Genomic DNA, 14,715 nt, shown 5'->3' with positions numbered 1-14,715 from the left:
ATCGATGACGGTCCTGAAGATCATATCCAGCAAGAAACTGAACATTATGCGCAACCGGAGCCTACAGAGGACCGCGTGACGCCACTAGAAGGAGCACTCAGCCCGAGTACGAGAATCTCCGAGAGTGACGAAATGGATTCCCAAGATGGCCTCATGAATGTCCACGGCCGGGCCTGGAAGCGTGAGGAAGTCACGATGCATTTAAATGGTATGATACCGCCGAGAAGATGGAAGGTGATTGGACCGATTGATGAGATTATATCCCGTGGTCACAGTCCATCTCAAATGCATCCCATGGACTACTTCATGTGGATGTTCCCACAGGAGCACTTGGCATTAATGGTTTCCTACACCAACGATGCAATGGAATCAAGGGGACTTCGCTTGACTACAAGAGGTGAAATTTTGAAGTTTTTCGGGGTGCTAATCCTTATGACTCGGATTGAATTCAGCACCAGAAGGTCTCTTTGGAGCTCACAGGAAACCAGCAAATATCTCCCGCAACCTCAATTCGGAAACATCATCTCCCGCAGAAGATTCGAGGAGCTTCGTCAGAATGTCACGTTCAGCTTTCCAGCTGACTCAAATGACAGATGGGGTATGATCAGGGACTTCATGGTCGCAATCAATGATCACAGAGCATCACATGTGATTCCATCACAGAACATCTGCGTTGATGAGAGTATGTCACGCTGGTATGGACTTGGAGGAGATTGGATTGAAACCGGTCTTCCTCATTATGTGGCCATGGACCGAAAACCCGAGAATGGCTGTGAGTTGAAAACTGCTGCATGTGGAAAAAGTGGAATCATAATAAGAATTGAGAACGTCGTCTCAGCTGAGGAGACTTCTTTAAAGGATTTTGAAAGTGACCACTTACACGTAACGGCAGTGACTTTGAGGTTGTTACAGCCATGATTTCACACCAATCGTGTTGTCTGCGCGGATTCGTACTTTGCTTCTGTCCACACGGCTGAATCACTTTATGAGAAAGGTCTTAGATTCACAGGTGTGGTGAAGACATCTACCAAGAAATATCCGATGAAATATCTATCTCATTTGGAGATTGCTGAAAAGGGAGAGCACGTCACACTAGTTTCGAAGCCGGTGGCCGGGCCTCATCTCATGGCAGTGATGTGGGTGGACCGAGACCGCAGATACTTTATTAGTTCTGTCGGAACATCCAACGAAAGAACTCCAATCTACCGCGAGAGATGGCGTACACGTCATGGCGTGACACGAAAAGAGGAATTGTCTATCCGTATTCCCTCAGTCTGTGAGCAGTATTATGAAACTTGCTCTCAGATTGACCGCCACAACAGATCTCGTCAGGATGATCTCGGCTTGGAAAAGAAGTTCGAAGTCAAGGAGTGGTCTATGCGTGTTAACACTTCTTTATTGGCCATTTGCATTGTGGATGCATGGAAACTGTATGCAGGTGCAAAAGGAGATGGTTCTAAGATGTCTCCAAATCAGTTTTATTGTGAGCTTACTGACCAGTTGATTGATAACAAGTATGATCGTATATCGTTACGTCAGCGAGAATCAGACAGTGCTGTTGAAGATGAAGATGTTGGGTTTGGCAGTGGAATTGATACTCACCTAACTCCAACCACTCGCAAGCGTAAAAGCGCATCCGGTGAGGAGACTTGTGCTCTTTATCAATCCAGATGCAATATTTGCAAAGGTACAAAAAAGTCAAAGTTTATTTGCTCAGCCTGCAAGGCATATTTTGACAAAGAAGTATACCTTTGTCATCACCAGACTGGGCGTGACTGTTTTAAGAAACACGTCGACGAACGTCACGATCTTACTTACAAAGGTAAGTACTATTAGTGCTTAAAGCGTTCTAGGCCTTTAAAACTGACTAAATGGGTCAGCATTTGAGTAAAATAGAGCAAAAAGAGATAAAAAAACTCCTTTTGCCCCCTATGGTTCTATCCTGCGTCTAAAGACTTGCTTGGAAGACCTGCAGCCGTGTCGGAATGCCCCTTTATGAGATGTCACCGTATTCAATCTCATGTTCGAGTGGGCGCTATAAAGCGTCCTGGGCTGCAGGTCACGAACAAGAACCATCGAGATCCCCGAAGGGATTTTTCGACCACTAAAGTGCTCAGCGAGGAGTTGAACCCCGGCCTCTAAGACTCAGCGATCCTTGCAGACCACTGAGCTGGCTTGTCAGTTACTAACTAGTCGTTTATAGTTGTCTTTATAGTCGTTCAAAGTTCTACTTCGTAAAAATTGTGCTCCTTTTGTTCTATACTTGCGAAAATCTTAAATTTTGTTTAAATTTTACTGTAGAGCATTTGACCTCATATGAGGTCAAGGGTGACCTCATATGAGGCAAATTGCCGGTCGTCTAGACACTAGTAGAGGCCGTACTGTACAAGCGACCCGCACAGTACCTCCAACTTTGGCTTATGGCGACGGCGGCTGAGGAGTTCTGCCCAGTTCCACCTCATTGCCTCACAACATAACTAAACAGTATCTTTTTCGAGAGTATTTGCTACATCGCACTACACCAATCACCGCAGTTAGAATGGGCCAAGTTAATTTAGAACTGCTCATACAGAACCTCTAAACCCAATATATCGTGGCCCAAAACAAATCTGCACCTAGATTAATATAGTGTATGGCGCAAATAAAGAAGGCCAAGTCAATTTTGTATGTACTATTTTACCATGGGTTCACCCGCGTGGGCAGCGCGGCACACGTCTTTTTGGCGAAGCCCCGCTTCCTCCCCCAACCCCCTACCCCCCCCGCGCGCCTGCTCCCCAACCCTTATGTCCCGCTCGTTGCCCTCCACCCTCCTCCTCCTCCCGCTCCTCCTGTCTCTCTCCTCCGCCACCGCGCTCCACTTCCTCTCCCGCTCCGGGGCGGAGGCTGCAACCTTGCACCTGATTTAAAGCAGCAAGAAGAAACGTTATTCGCTCTCGGACTCTGTTTCAACATCCGCACTGTCAATAAAAACAGGCTCTCCTTCAAAATGGACTCTATGCTTCGCGATAATCTGCGTTAAATCATCAGTGAGCTGACCTTCCTCCCACAGTCCATTCACATTTAAAGACATGCCTGTCCGTATCATTGCTTTCCTTGCATAAGAAAAACCTTTCTTGTCCTTCATTGTGTTAACTTCCGTTACAGAATCGGCAGCCAGTCGCAAAGAAACCCTTTTCCAGGATTTAGAAGCTTTCCACTGCCCTTTCCATTGCTGGTATTCTTCCAGAGTCCTTCCTGTATGCATTGGTATTTATATTTATCCCACTGTCTTCTCCAAACTTCTTCAATCTTCCGAATTATGAACGAGTCGGCGAGCTGAGTTAAATGTGTTGAATTTGGAGACAGATTCTGCATCGTGGTCTTTATCTCGCGTAGACATTCAGCAGCATGTGGTCCTTCCCAGTGCGACGAACAATTATCCACATACAACACTCTTTGTCGATCACTCGGAAGTGCTGAGATGGCGCGTGCTTCGCAGAGCCAATCATGCCACACTAGGCCATCCATCTATCCTTTAAGTGACGAACGATAGCACACGCCGGGTACGTCATCCGGCACACCACGAATAGGATGCGAGCGATTCTGATTTTTAAATATTATCATAGGCGGATAAATTTGTGCATGGGATCCGCCTGAAAGGCGAACCATCATCGTTATTGGATCACCCCACGAGACCACGTCGGCATATTTGACATGTTGGTCACCAAAGAACCCTAGTGTCTTTCCGTTGTCCATATTAAAAACGAAGTGCGTCTCATCTGCGTTTTCAATATTGTCCTCGTTTAGCAACCCTGATTCAAATCCGCGTTGAAGCTCTCTCATGTGATAAGCGACTGTCTGCTCTAGCAGAACTTCTTTTTCTGGACTCAGCAATAGTTTTCCGGTCTGTCTGCAAACAACAATGTTTTTAGCACGCATAAAGTGTTGTATCCAGCGAATGGTAATCTTGTTCTCCAGTAGAACACCATTTTGATGAAGCGAATTGTGATACGGGGATCCTACCGCGGCTTCAGCTATCATCAGAATAGCGTTATCACGAAGAACAGAAGCACTGAACTTGATACCAGCAGATCTGAGCCGCTCGAACTCCGATCTTAAGTCCCTAAACAGAGCACGTACCCAATTGGCTCTCTTTCTCCCACGTCCCTTTTGTGCTTTGAACTGCGCTCGGCGAATGCCTCCTCTCGTGAGTGAAGAGATGTTGCCTTCTCTTTTACCCTCGCTTTTGAGAGCCATGGTTTTGTCTCGAAGCTTCCACCATCTGCTTGCTTTTGCCAATTTTGCCTTGTCGTTTCTTGCAAATAATTCTGGGAACCGTCGGACGCATTTTGAAATGATATGCGTTGGGCGACTCTCAGCAGCCTCTGCTATCATCCAAGAAGTTGCGTGATATCGTTGCGCGAGGGTACTAACGAGGATGTTGCGACGAACTGAGTTGTGGGGCTGTGCGGGATAATTGTCAGTAATATGCAACTGGGTTGGAGGTGTGTCGGTGCTAAGAGGGCGGTTCCGGCTTGTTGTGGGACGACACGCGAGCGCGCGAGCAAGAGAGCGCTAAATAGGGCCGCTCAGGTGTGAAGGCATTGCGGGAGTTGTCGGGGACTAGATCAGGGCGAGGCGGGACCGCCGTCGTGTTGCGTACAGTAGTTCTTCATTTTTCCCAGTCCGTTCAACCCGATACTGTAAACGGCTTTTTGACACCCTCAGTCATAAAATAACATGGGCTATTTTATTTTCGCACCCAGCCTAAATTAGTCACCCAATCTAATTGCGGTGATTGGGTGTATCGGATATATCGCACTTTGAAGCGTTGTGACACTGGGGTGCGATATGTAGAAGGTACCACTGTAGCCCTTTTTAATTAACGAAAAATGTTGTTGTTTTCAAGACCCCCAAATTGGGCAATTTCTTGTCTCGAATTAGTGGTGAAAACAAGCATCCTGCCTCGTTTACAGCCCGTAGAGTGTTAATTAGGAGGCCGAGCTTTGGGCTCTGATGTGATGTCACATCAGAGCCCAATTAGTGTGAGTTGTCAACAACTCACACCAATCCGAACTCATTGAGACGTTGAGATCAACGGCTGTTTCTATGTTTGCGCAGTTTGTCACGGTGGGTAATTTCCGCATGCAATGGCTGCTTCCCCCACTGAACTGCCACTTTTCCCTTATTCTCCTACTGAACTGCTACTTTTCCGAAATTAGCCTACTGATAAAGCCAAATGGCACGAGTTTGCCAACGAATCGTGATATTTCCCAATTTTTTATACATGCCCCGCGTACAAGGGACATGCAACAGACCATGCTGCTCGTACAAGGGTCAAGCATGCCCGCCCAACACTGGTCTTGACCCGGCTTTTGATCTTTATCCATCGCACAAACCATCGACGATCTGCAGCAAGTACATATTTGAAAGACCAAAGCTAACTCCGATCGCTGCGGTTTGAAAGTGTGGAACGTGTCTTTCTCCGATGCCGACTGCTTTCCTATTTCCCACAACCAGGGTATTCTTCGGCAAGAGTGTGCAAAATCTACGTGAGTATCGGGCCATCGCCACGTCAACGCACTGCCTCGACGTACATCCCGCAAACTATCTGGCAGCTCCAAGAAGATTTGTTGCCACGATGTCCTCCCTAAGCTCCCCCGTCGAGCGGGAGCGCGTCCGCACCCTGAATGACCCCCATGCAAACACGAAAGGCAGCCATGTAGTCTACTGGATGAACAATGCAGTCCGCGTCCGTCACAACCCCGCTCTGGAGGAAGCGGCCCACATGGCCGCTTCAATGGAGCAGGCTCTTCGTGTCATCTACCTCATGGACGTCACTGCGCAAGACAGCCAACCCCTGCCCGAGCGCCACACCTCGTTCTTGCTACAAGGCCTCGCGGACGTCGCGGCATCGTTACGGCAGAGAAAAGTTCCATTTGTCGTCTTATCACCAGAGGCAGAAGCTGACGTAGCCATTCCTGCAATGGCGAAGGATGCGTCCGCAGTTGTAACTGACGCCTCGTATCTACGCCCGGGGATCGCGACTAGGAAACGTGCGGCGAGAGCTCTGCAAGTGCCGCTTATCGTTGTCGAGGCAGATGTTGTTGTTCCTGTCGAGACGGCCACAAACAAAGCCGAGCATGCGGCAAGAACGATACGACCAAAGATTAACCGCCTCCGCGACGATTTCCTTGAACCGCTGGAACAAGTCGCCCTTCCTTACCAGGAACAAGGCGATGGAAAGTGGGACGTAGCCGACGATTGGCTCGAGGACGGACGCAAAACCGAGGATCGCATCGATCATGTTGATGTGAAAAAACATGATGATGTACTGGCCTCGCTGCAGGGGCTTGACAGAGGGGCTCCGCTCGTTTCTTCTTTCAAGGGAGGAGAGAAAGAGGCACAAGAGGTGCTCAAAACGTTTCTCAAGGAGCGATTACGTGAGTATGGTCCTGGGAGGAATGAACCGTCGAAGCAGTTGCAGTCTGACCTGAGCCCCTATCTACGGGCGGGTAATATTTCTCCCGTTGACATTGCCCTCCAAACACTGGACTTTGCAAAGGATAAAAAAAGCGGCATGAAAGAGAGCCTTGATTCCTTCCTGGAAGAGCTCATCGTCCGGAGAGAGCTTGCCGCGAACGCGTGCTGGTTCAATCCCGACAAGTATGACGCCTACGAGCACATTGTCCCCTCGTTCGCGAGAGCTTCGCTAGAGCTGCACAAAGCCGACAAGCGCCCGACTACATATACCTACGAAGAACTAGAAGCTGGACTGACGCACGACGACTACTGGAACGCGGCGCAGTTGGAGATGGTGGTGCGCGGCAAGCAGCATGGCTACATGCGCATGTATTGGGTGAAGCAGATAATCGGGTGGGTAGACGACCCCGCGGTGGCCATGGACTACGGCCTCCGCCTCAACAACCGGTGGGAACTCGACGCCGTCGATCCCAACTCGTACGCCGGTGTCATCTGGTGCTTCGGCTTGCACGACCAGGGCTGGAAAGAGCGCCCGATCTGGGGAAAAGTGCGATACATGAACGATGCGGGCTTGAAACGGAAGTTCAACATGGCTGCCTACGTCGCCATGGTCGACCGCCTCATCGCTGAACAGGGGCTCCCTGCGCACATCGCCGCGCTCCGCAAGGCGCGCGGCGCTGATCGCAGGCAGAAAACCATCGACCAAACCATGAAGCGCAAGCGTAAGACCTCGGCTGCACCCTCAAACAAAGCCGCGAAGGAATCTCTCCTCCGCTCCATCAAACGACTTAAGGAATAACCCTGCATTGTGTATTATACATAAACCAGCATGACGCTGCCCACATCAAAGTAAAGCTATCCTAACCCGCCGCGCACCACTCACACGCCCTTTTCCCCCCCTGACAATCGCACTCAAAAGTCTCCGTTGACCCCACTCCGCCGCACCTATAACACCTCTTCAACCCCGTCCCCCCGCATAGCTTGCAGTCACCATTCTGCACGATTCTCACTCCCCCCAACTGGCTTATCACCTTCTTCCACTCCTCGTCTACATCACCGCCCTCCCCCAATCTCTGATACTCCTCCCACCGGGCCTCCAAAAAGCCCTCGTCCTCTCTCTGCACCACGCCCTGCGGCCACTTCCCTCCCTTTGCGTTGACCGGCCTGGGCCATCTCTGCACCAACCTCATGTTCTCACCCCCTGCCTTGTACACCGAGTAGCTCAATCCCTCTTGCGGCACCCGGCGCGTCACGGCCGTGCAAGCCTCTCGCGTCGGCAGCTTGAGTACGCTCTCCCCCTCCCTGAGGCGCCGCGTGGTGCCGTCGGGCATTTCGACGTTAACCGCGGACGGGAGCTGGATGCGGAGGAAGAAGAAGGTTGACGAGACTTCGCGACGCGGGCCGACCTCGCCGAAAGAGAACAGAAGACCCAGGCCGCCCGCCGTCAGCAGGCCGGCAGCCAGAAAGGCGGGGCCGGACAGGGCAAAGGACAGCATGTCCAGGGCCGTGTCATCTGGCAGTGGGACGGCGGACATGCGCGGCGTCACGGCGTGGACAGGGTTGACGCGGGCGCAGGAGAGGCAGGAGAGGGGGCGACGCGGGGCGCGCTGGGGGAAGAGCGGAGAGGGCACAAATGTTACGGGCGACATTGGTGAATGGGACGGGGGGAGTCGGGCACGGCGATGGAAGGGGGCGAGGTTCGCAGAGGATGGATCCGGCTGAAGCACCGAGTCGTTGGAGTCGGAATATCTTGTGATGCAAAAATTCGGCCCACTCGCCTCGCTCTCTAATTTGCAGCAAGCCAATCACACCGCGCCGGGCGCTACTCATTTTCACGTGTCCACGTGTCCACCAGTTGAGATCACCGTCTAGGGGCACGACCCCCCCCGCGTAAGCACGCATCCGATTCCCACACATTCACATTCACCCCCACCATGTCCTCTATCGTCGCGACTTGGGCCTTCAGCGGCCCCGGCGTCGTCACGGCGGCCGGCATTCTAGCTAATGGCGGCGGCGCGCTGGACGCAGTCGAACACGGCATCCACGCCGTCGAGCTCGATACCCGCGTCACGTCGGCCGGCTATGGCGGCCTCCCCAACGCCCTCGGCCGCCTGCAGCTCGATGCCGCCCTCATGACCGACGACGGGCGCATCGGCGCTGTCATGGCGCTGGAGGGCTTCCGCGCTGCGGTCCCCGCCGCTCGCCACGTGCTCGACCACAGCCCGCACTCCATCCTCGGAGGTGACGGCGCTGCCGCGTTCGCGACTGGCCACGGCATGGTGGCAGCCACGGACACTGCCCAGCTTTTATCCCCGCACGCCAAGAAGCGCTACAGACAGTTTCGCAACGGCGAGATCAGCCCCGGCCCGCACCGCGACCATGCGACCATGCCGCACACCGACACCGTGGGCATGATCGCGCGCGACGCGGACGGACGCCTCGCGGCCGGGTGCGCGACGAGCGGGATGCAGTTCAAGGCGCCCGGGCGCGTGGGCGACTCGCCAATCGTTGGCGCAGGCCTGTACGCAGACGAGGCTGGCGCCGCCGTCGCGTCGGGCGACGGCGATCAGATGCTCAGGTTTTGCATCGCGTTTCTGGTCGTCGAGCAGATGCGCGGCGGCGAGGAGGTGCAGCTGGCGTGCGAAGCCGCCATGCGGAGAGTACATGCGGCCGACCCAAAGTGTCAGGCAGCCGTCACGGGCATGTCGCCGGACGGCGGTGTCGGCGCGGCCGCGACGCACGGCGGGTTCCGAGTCGTCCGATGGCGAGCGGGAACGGGTGCAGAGGATGTGCAGAACGAGGAAGCGCGTGCCGTGTCGGAGACGACGTGGAAGCATTCCTGTGTGTAGAGCGAAGCTGCGTTTGGTGGCGCTTGTCACCCGTTCCTCCGCTGCTTGAGGAAGTCAACGCCGTACGACACACCTGACGCCGTCGTTGTTAGCGCGGTAACGTTTCCAATCCCCTGTACCACCGCCGCACTGACAAGCTGTAAATCTCCCGCGCTCGCCACGCCCGCAAAGCACAGGCCGATTTGCATCGCCGTGTTCACCTTGGAGACAAAGTGCGGGCGCACGTGGTTCCGCGCACCCTGTCGCAGCACTTCGGCAGGTGCAAAGCTGCCCGCGCTGTTCCGCAGCAGGGCGGCGTAACCAGCGACGAGCGCCACGTCCCGGCCAATTATGACCAGCGCGAGCCAGGGGGGAATGACGTGCTGGTACGCGAGCGACACTGTCGTCGTCGAGACGAGCAGCTTGTCGGCTGCAGGGTCCAAGTAGGAGCCGACGACGGTTTGGAGGTTTAGCCTGCGAGCGAGGAAGCCGTCGAGCCAGTCCGAGGCGCCGGCGTAGACGAGACCGCCGAGGGCTAGATCGAAGTGACCGGTGACGATGCAGTAGCCGGTCAAAGGCGCCGCGACGAGGCGGCCGACGGTCACGGCGTTGGGAAGATTCCACGGGCTTGGTTCCTGGCGCGTTCGGGGGCGTGTGATAGCCGCTGCGGTGGGGGCCTTTGGCGCGGAGCAGCGCTCGTCGTCGTCGCGCCGGCCTGATGACCATGCGCGGCGGTCATATTTGATGCCGAGAGCGTGGTTGCGAATTGGGGCGCTAACGACAAGGGGGGGGCACAGGATGGGTCCAATTCTGCGGGAGGGAAACGACCGGGCCGCTTGATTAAGCCGCCAGAGGCTTCTTGCTGTCGCAAACATGATCGTGCGCGCTTGTGCACACGTGGAGACGCGTGCACATCAGCAGGATTTTATGCCTCTCCTAATGTGGGATATCCGTCATGCCATGGTTGCAACAGGTGGCGGTCAGTGGTGTCACATTCGCAGGTTAAGCGATAGCGGGGATGTCAGATGAAAAGCTATAACTTTACGGCGGGCAGGTTGGAGTTGCTGCGGCGATGCTGAGAGCTTTGCCCCTCGCCGCCGACACACACTCATTGCTCTGTCCTGAGGCTGCAAAAAACTCGTGGATCAAAAAAGCAAAACATCGCCTCAGTTTTCGAATGTTTTTGCACAGAGCACCCAACAATTGTTATGATCGCTGTACAGCACAAAGTACTGTACTGTACAAGTGTACACGTCCGACACACTGTACTAGCCGACATGTCTACTTCGCAGCACCTCGCGCCCTCTTGACGTCGACAACATTTGCCTCTCTTTGCGCACGCAAGGGAAGACGACGTCCGGCGAGGGGCAGGGCCTTATGGCTATCCTTGAGTTGACCGGGAGTGCAAACGCACAACCTTGCGGCGTGTCGGGCTGTGATGCAATCTCGCGCTACGAATGCCCTCGCTGTCATGTTCCTTACTGCACAGCCTCTTGCTACGGCGCTCATTCAAAGTCCTGTGTCGACGCGTTTAAAAATGATGTGGACGTTCGATTGAAGAATGTAAAAGTCTCAGATTGGGAGCGACGCCGTTTTAATGCTATTGTTGAGCGGGTTCGGGAAGCTGGGTTTTATGGCGGGACGTATGAAGATCCCGTCCTGGAAGACAGCGAAGAGGACGTTATGGACTGCAGTGAGATACAGGAGGAGGAAACGCCTCACGAAGGAGATGTACCCGAGCTTTTGGAGCAGTTCATCAATTCTCTTGATGACCAAGGGAAGGAATTCGTGTCAATGATTGACAAAGGAGTGCGAGAGCGTCTCGAAGAGCAAAACCTACTCGCACGAGGAGAAGGCGCTGCCAGCCTTATTCCAGATGTCGGAAAGGAGGCGCCGTCGTCCCCGGCAGGTAGAAAAAAGGCACAGCATGACCTGCCTGCAAACGCACCCGAATCTGCGGATGGCGTTACAGAGAAACTGGAAGAGCTCACCCATGACATGGAAGCACAAGACCTTTCCTATGACGAAATCCTGAGGAGACTGCCAGAAGAAATGGCACGCGACTTCGAAGCAAGGCTACTCGATGGACGTGCGTCTCGCATGTTGCAGCTGTGGCGTCCGTGGTGGATTTTTCTCCCTGTTGACGACGTAGTCGAAAACGACGGAAGTGACGGCAGCGTGGCGGAACTGCCTCCACTGCCTTCACCAGATAGTTTAATAGTGCCAATCAGTGTTTCGCGAAGAGCATCTCCCACTATCGTGAACAACGTCTCCGAAGTCCTCGGCGCCTACTGCATGAGTCTCCGTCTTTGCAATGGGGACTGGCACTCTGACCCTTCACACGTCGCTCGAAAGATATGGGAATTTTCGTCCGTTCTCAGCGATGATCGTCGATACGCATCAATGGAGGAGGCATGCACCTCGAGCATGGGTAAGCTGGTACAAGTGGGCAAATCGCAAGCAGCAGCCTTGGAAGCATTCAACGATGTAAGCGCCGTGATTTCGGGGCGCAGTGAATGGGTGGCCAGGGCGTTGTACGAATGCCAAGGTATTTTCGAAGCCGCTCTCGCCGAAGCGCCTGCAATGGGGAAAAAACCTCTCAGGGCCCGCGTGAGAAAGATTGCATACCTTGTATCATGGGCGCTATGTCAGGACACGTCTGCGCTCGTAATTGCAGCGCGAGCGGTTCTTTCGTATGCCGAGCTTGAGCGCGGTCGATGTGAGGAGGTAAGGGTAGCGGGAGAGGCGATTCGACTTTCAAAGAAAGCTGAGACGCGGATAGAAATGTTTCCGTAGTAGTGAAAGTATTTTTTGTAAACGTATGCATATTGAGAGTGACGACTTGGATATTTCGCAAGGGAAGTGATTATACAGTACAGTATGATGGCACAGTCGCCACGGGCGAAGGACGTGCGTGCCACAACTAGGTGGTGCCACCTAGTGTCACAGTTGCCAGCAACCGTGCTTTAGAATTCGGTAAGATACCGATATCTACAGACACCTCTTTATAGGCTTTCACAAATCTGCGTATCTCCTTTTGGAAACTTTCGTAGCTTTTTTTGCATCATTCCGAATGCATGAGCAAGCTTCGTTTTGGGATCATACAAGCATTTGTCGCTGTCACTTTCATGTTTTGAGTGCTAGCCCAGAAAAAAATGGTCTTACATAGAAATCCATACCGAGCACGGGCATCATTTTTCTTTTTTGTGTGTGTGGCTGCCCCTTTCGGCAATAAAGAATCTTTATAAGAGGTCAGATGGTCGACCAGAGCAAGTATAATATCTCAACCCAGCGACCTCACAGTTTATCTCACCAACAACCCTTGGCGCCTTTCTTTACTTCCCCACTCCACCAAAATGTCTCTGGCCAAGCCGCAAAAACGTCACATTCCGTTCTTCAGTGTGAAAGATACCTGTTCGATGACCTCTGAATCGAGCTTTGCTTCTTCGCGAAGCTCATCCTTCTTCGAGAGTTTTTCGTTTGCAAAGAGCCTAGGAACGAAAGCACGCGGCCTGAAAAAGTCCAAAGGCTATATGGAAGACTACATGAACGTGTGGTGCAACACCACACCATCCACCCAAAGGCCGTGCCTTCCTTGCGACGACATACTAACTTCCAACAACCCCTTCATGACGATGTCTCCCTTCACCCTGGAAGTGGAAAACTCCTACTCCAACCTGGTCGGCATACTTGCCAACGCGGTGCGTCGGGAAGTAGCCGACATGTACGTGTACATCCTCCCCAGCCTCATGGAAAGCAGTGCTTCGCAGCTCTCCCGCACGGAGTGCCACGACCTTCAGCGGTGGTGGGGCGGGTTTGGCGAGTTTCTCTTCGCGGTGCTGGGCACGGTGGGCGAGACGCTGCGGCTGCAGCGCGGCGACTCCGCGGAGCAGCTTGGGCGGCTGACGGCGGTGCAGCGGCGCGACTTGCGGCGCGAGCTGGACCGGACGATGGAGCGGCTGACGATCACGTCCGAGCTGCCCATCAAGGCAATGAACCGCAAGGTGGGTGCGCTGGCCGACACGTGCTCGCAGAGCTCCCTGGTGGAGGTTGAGGACATGTGGGACTGCTTTGCGCGCTTCGCGCTCCTCACGCTGGACGACTCGTACACGCTGTCGCGGACGCTAGAGAAGAAGTCGGGGAAGCTGATGCCGAGCGGGGTGCAGGAACGGCTCGTGCAGAATATGCTGGTGCCGGTTCGCATGGGCAGGGCGGCGGAGATGTCGAACCGGACGGCGAACATTGTGATCTGCTTGTGCAGATGGCTCCCCAGTGCGGAGATGGCGCGGCAGATGGTGCGGCGGTGGTTCAAAAAGGGGATTGCGAAGAACATGGACAGTCTGTGCGTGCGATACGTGCATCGGCGACGGATCAGCCAGTTTCAGTTTGAGAGGAGGCCGGCGGGGGGGCCGGGGGTGAAGAAGCATAGCCCGTCGCGAGTGAAATTTGCGGTGTCGGATAGCGTGCTGGTGTTCTGACGGGTGGTAGGCACAAGGAATGTGCTTTTTCTTTCTTTTGGAATTAGTGAAAGGACGAAAGGGGCGGTGTTTTCATGATGCAGGTGGGAAAAACATGAAGGTGGCAAAAAAGAAGTCCCTAACATTAACAGTGGCATTTGGATCATTCGTAGACCCAGGCTTCGAGGTCGGTCTTGCTCCACTCGTTGAGCTCGGCCTTTGAAAACCAAAGGGCGATCTCGGCCTCGGCAGACTCCTTGGAATCCGAGCCGTGGCTATGGTAGTAGACGATAGCAAGGTTGGCAAAGACGAGGAGAATAGGTTTTGTCAGAAGTGCGAGTTGTATATAGGGGGGATGTTTGTAAATAGAAGGCGGGAGAGGATTTTGTAAAACGGACATGATGTTTTTGCCGGTGATGATGGCAAGGTCGCCGCGGATAGTGCCGGGCTCCGACGCGAGTGGGCTCGTAGCGCCGATCATTTTGCGCCTACGCAACGCGTGAGTGCAAATGAAGACGCAAGAAAAAACGAGAGGACAGGAGTCAGTAAAGGCGGTGTTCGTCTCTGAACTGCAACAAGCGTGATGGGGGCGAGCAAGGGTGGTGAGGCAACGGACCCCTGTCTGATGACGTCCTCGCCCTCGAAGACCATGGCGCAGACGGGGCCGCTGCTGAGGAAGCTGCAGAGGGTGGGGAAGAAGGGCCTCTCTGCGAGGTCGTAGTAGTGCTTCTGGGCGTGCTCCAGGGAGGGCGTGACGAGCTTGAGCGCGACGAGCTTGAAGCCGCGCTTCTCGAAGCGCTGGATGATCTCGCCGACGAGCCCGCGCTGCACGGCGTCGGGCTTGAGCATGATGTAGCTGCGTTCGCCCTTGTCCGCGAAGGCGACGGTGGTGCCCGCGGCGGCGGCGGCGGCGACGGCGGCGGCGGCGGTGGCGGCGGCGGCGGCGCGGGTGCGGAAGACGTTGCGCC

General features: G+C 54.2%; 9 protein-coding genes; 4 read left to right on the top strand and 5 right to left on the bottom strand.

Moving 5' to 3' along the window:
- The first annotated feature begins 5,266 nt into the window (after window positions 1-5,266).
- Window positions 5,267-5,443, top strand: CHC_T00001478001 (hypothetical protein). Its single transcript, XM_005712118.1, has one exon. The coding sequence runs from the start codon at window positions 5,267-5,269 to the stop codon at window positions 5,441-5,443; it is 177 nt and encodes a 58-aa protein (XP_005712175.1).
- A 24-nt stretch (window positions 5,444-5,467) lies between these two features.
- Window positions 5,468-7,261, top strand: CHC_T00001477001 (hypothetical protein). The gene has a single exon (XM_005712117.1). The coding sequence runs from the start codon at window positions 5,468-5,470 to the stop codon at window positions 7,259-7,261; it is 1,794 nt and encodes a 597-aa protein (XP_005712174.1).
- A 61-nt stretch (window positions 7,262-7,322) lies between these two features.
- Window positions 7,323-7,958, bottom strand: CHC_T00001476001 (hypothetical protein). Its single transcript, XM_005712116.1, has one exon. It carries the CDS (start codon window positions 7,956-7,958, stop codon window positions 7,323-7,325), a length of 636 nt encoding a protein of 211 aa, XP_005712173.1.
- A 13-nt stretch (window positions 7,959-7,971) lies between these two features.
- Window positions 7,972-8,379, bottom strand: CHC_T00001475001 (hypothetical protein). Its single transcript, XM_005712115.1, has one exon. It carries the CDS (start codon window positions 8,377-8,379, stop codon window positions 7,972-7,974), a length of 408 nt encoding a protein of 135 aa, XP_005712172.1.
- A 17-nt stretch (window positions 8,380-8,396) lies between these two features.
- Window positions 8,397-9,311, top strand: CHC_T00001474001 (hypothetical protein). The gene has a single exon (XM_005712114.1). The coding sequence runs from the start codon at window positions 8,397-8,399 to the stop codon at window positions 9,309-9,311; it is 915 nt and encodes a 304-aa protein (XP_005712171.1).
- A 26-nt stretch (window positions 9,312-9,337) lies between these two features.
- CHC_T00008428001 (CDP-diacylglycerol--glycerol-3-phosphate 3-phosphatidyltransferase) lies at window positions 9,338-10,165 on the bottom strand. Its single transcript, XM_005712113.1, has one exon. The coding sequence runs from the start codon at window positions 10,163-10,165 to the stop codon at window positions 9,338-9,340; it is 828 nt and encodes a 275-aa protein (XP_005712170.1).
- Window positions 10,166-10,667: 502 nt separating this feature from the next.
- On the top strand, window positions 10,668-12,086 carry CHC_T00001473001 (hypothetical protein). Its single transcript, XM_005712112.1, has one exon. It carries the CDS (start codon window positions 10,668-10,670, stop codon window positions 12,084-12,086), a length of 1,419 nt encoding a protein of 472 aa, XP_005712169.1.
- A 1,676-nt stretch (window positions 12,087-13,762) lies between these two features.
- On the bottom strand, window positions 13,763-14,147 carry CHC_T00001472001 (hypothetical protein). XM_005712111.1 is given in 2 exon segments: window positions 13,763-13,910; window positions 13,911-14,147. The coding sequence occupies 1 exon segment, from the start codon at window positions 14,145-14,147 to the stop codon at window positions 13,911-13,913; it is 237 nt and encodes a 78-aa protein (XP_005712168.1). The 3' UTR covers window positions 13,763-13,910.
- A 77-nt stretch (window positions 14,148-14,224) lies between these two features.
- On the bottom strand, window positions 14,225-14,596 carry CHC_T00001471001 (hypothetical protein). The gene has a single exon (XM_005712110.1). The coding sequence runs from the start codon at window positions 14,594-14,596 to the stop codon at window positions 14,225-14,227; it is 372 nt and encodes a 123-aa protein (XP_005712167.1).
- Window positions 14,597-14,715: the final 119 nt, after the last annotated feature.

The sequence above is a fragment of the Chondrus crispus genome, genomic scaffold, assembly GCF_000350225.1.
Source record: "Chondrus crispus Stackhouse genomic scaffold, scaffold_100, whole genome shotgun sequence".
NCBI lineage: Eukaryota > Rhodophyta > Florideophyceae > Gigartinales > Gigartinaceae > Chondrus > Chondrus crispus.
Note: the sequence above shows the minus strand (reverse complement) of the source record. Positions and strands in the feature narration are given on the sequence as shown.

What these genes read in the sequence shown, in the direction of transcription:
- CHC_T00001477001 (XM_005712117.1), top strand. Translation starts at nt 5,468, where the DNA reads ATGCCGACTGCTTTCCTATTTCCCACAACCAGGGTATTCTTCGGCAAG.
- CHC_T00001474001 (XM_005712114.1), top strand. Translation starts at nt 8,397, where the DNA reads ATGTCCTCTATCGTCGCGACTTGGGCCTTCAGCGGCCCCGGCGTCGTC.
- CHC_T00001473001 (XM_005712112.1), top strand. Translation starts at nt 10,668, where the DNA reads ATGGCTATCCTTGAGTTGACCGGGAGTGCAAACGCACAACCTTGCGGC.
- CHC_T00001476001 (XM_005712116.1), bottom strand. Translation starts at nt 7,958, where the DNA reads ATGCTGTCCTTTGCCCTGTCCGGCCCCGCCTTTCTGGCTGCCGGCCTG.
- CHC_T00008428001 (XM_005712113.1), bottom strand. Translation starts at nt 10,165, where the DNA reads ATGTTTGCGACAGCAAGAAGCCTCTGGCGGCTTAATCAAGCGGCCCGG.
- CHC_T00001471001 (XM_005712110.1), bottom strand. Translation starts at nt 14,596, where the DNA reads ATGCTCAAGCCCGACGCCGTGCAGCGCGGGCTCGTCGGCGAGATCATC.
- CHC_T00001472001 (XM_005712111.1), bottom strand. Translation starts at nt 14,147, where the DNA reads ATGTCCGTTTTACAAAATCCTCTCCCGCCTTCTATTTACAAACATCCC.
- CHC_T00001475001 (XM_005712115.1), bottom strand. Translation starts at nt 8,379, where the DNA reads ATGTGTGGGAATCGGATGCGTGCTTACGCGGGGGGGGTCGTGCCCCTA.
- CHC_T00001478001 (XM_005712118.1), top strand. Translation starts at nt 5,267, where the DNA reads ATGCCCCGCGTACAAGGGACATGCAACAGACCATGCTGCTCGTACAAG.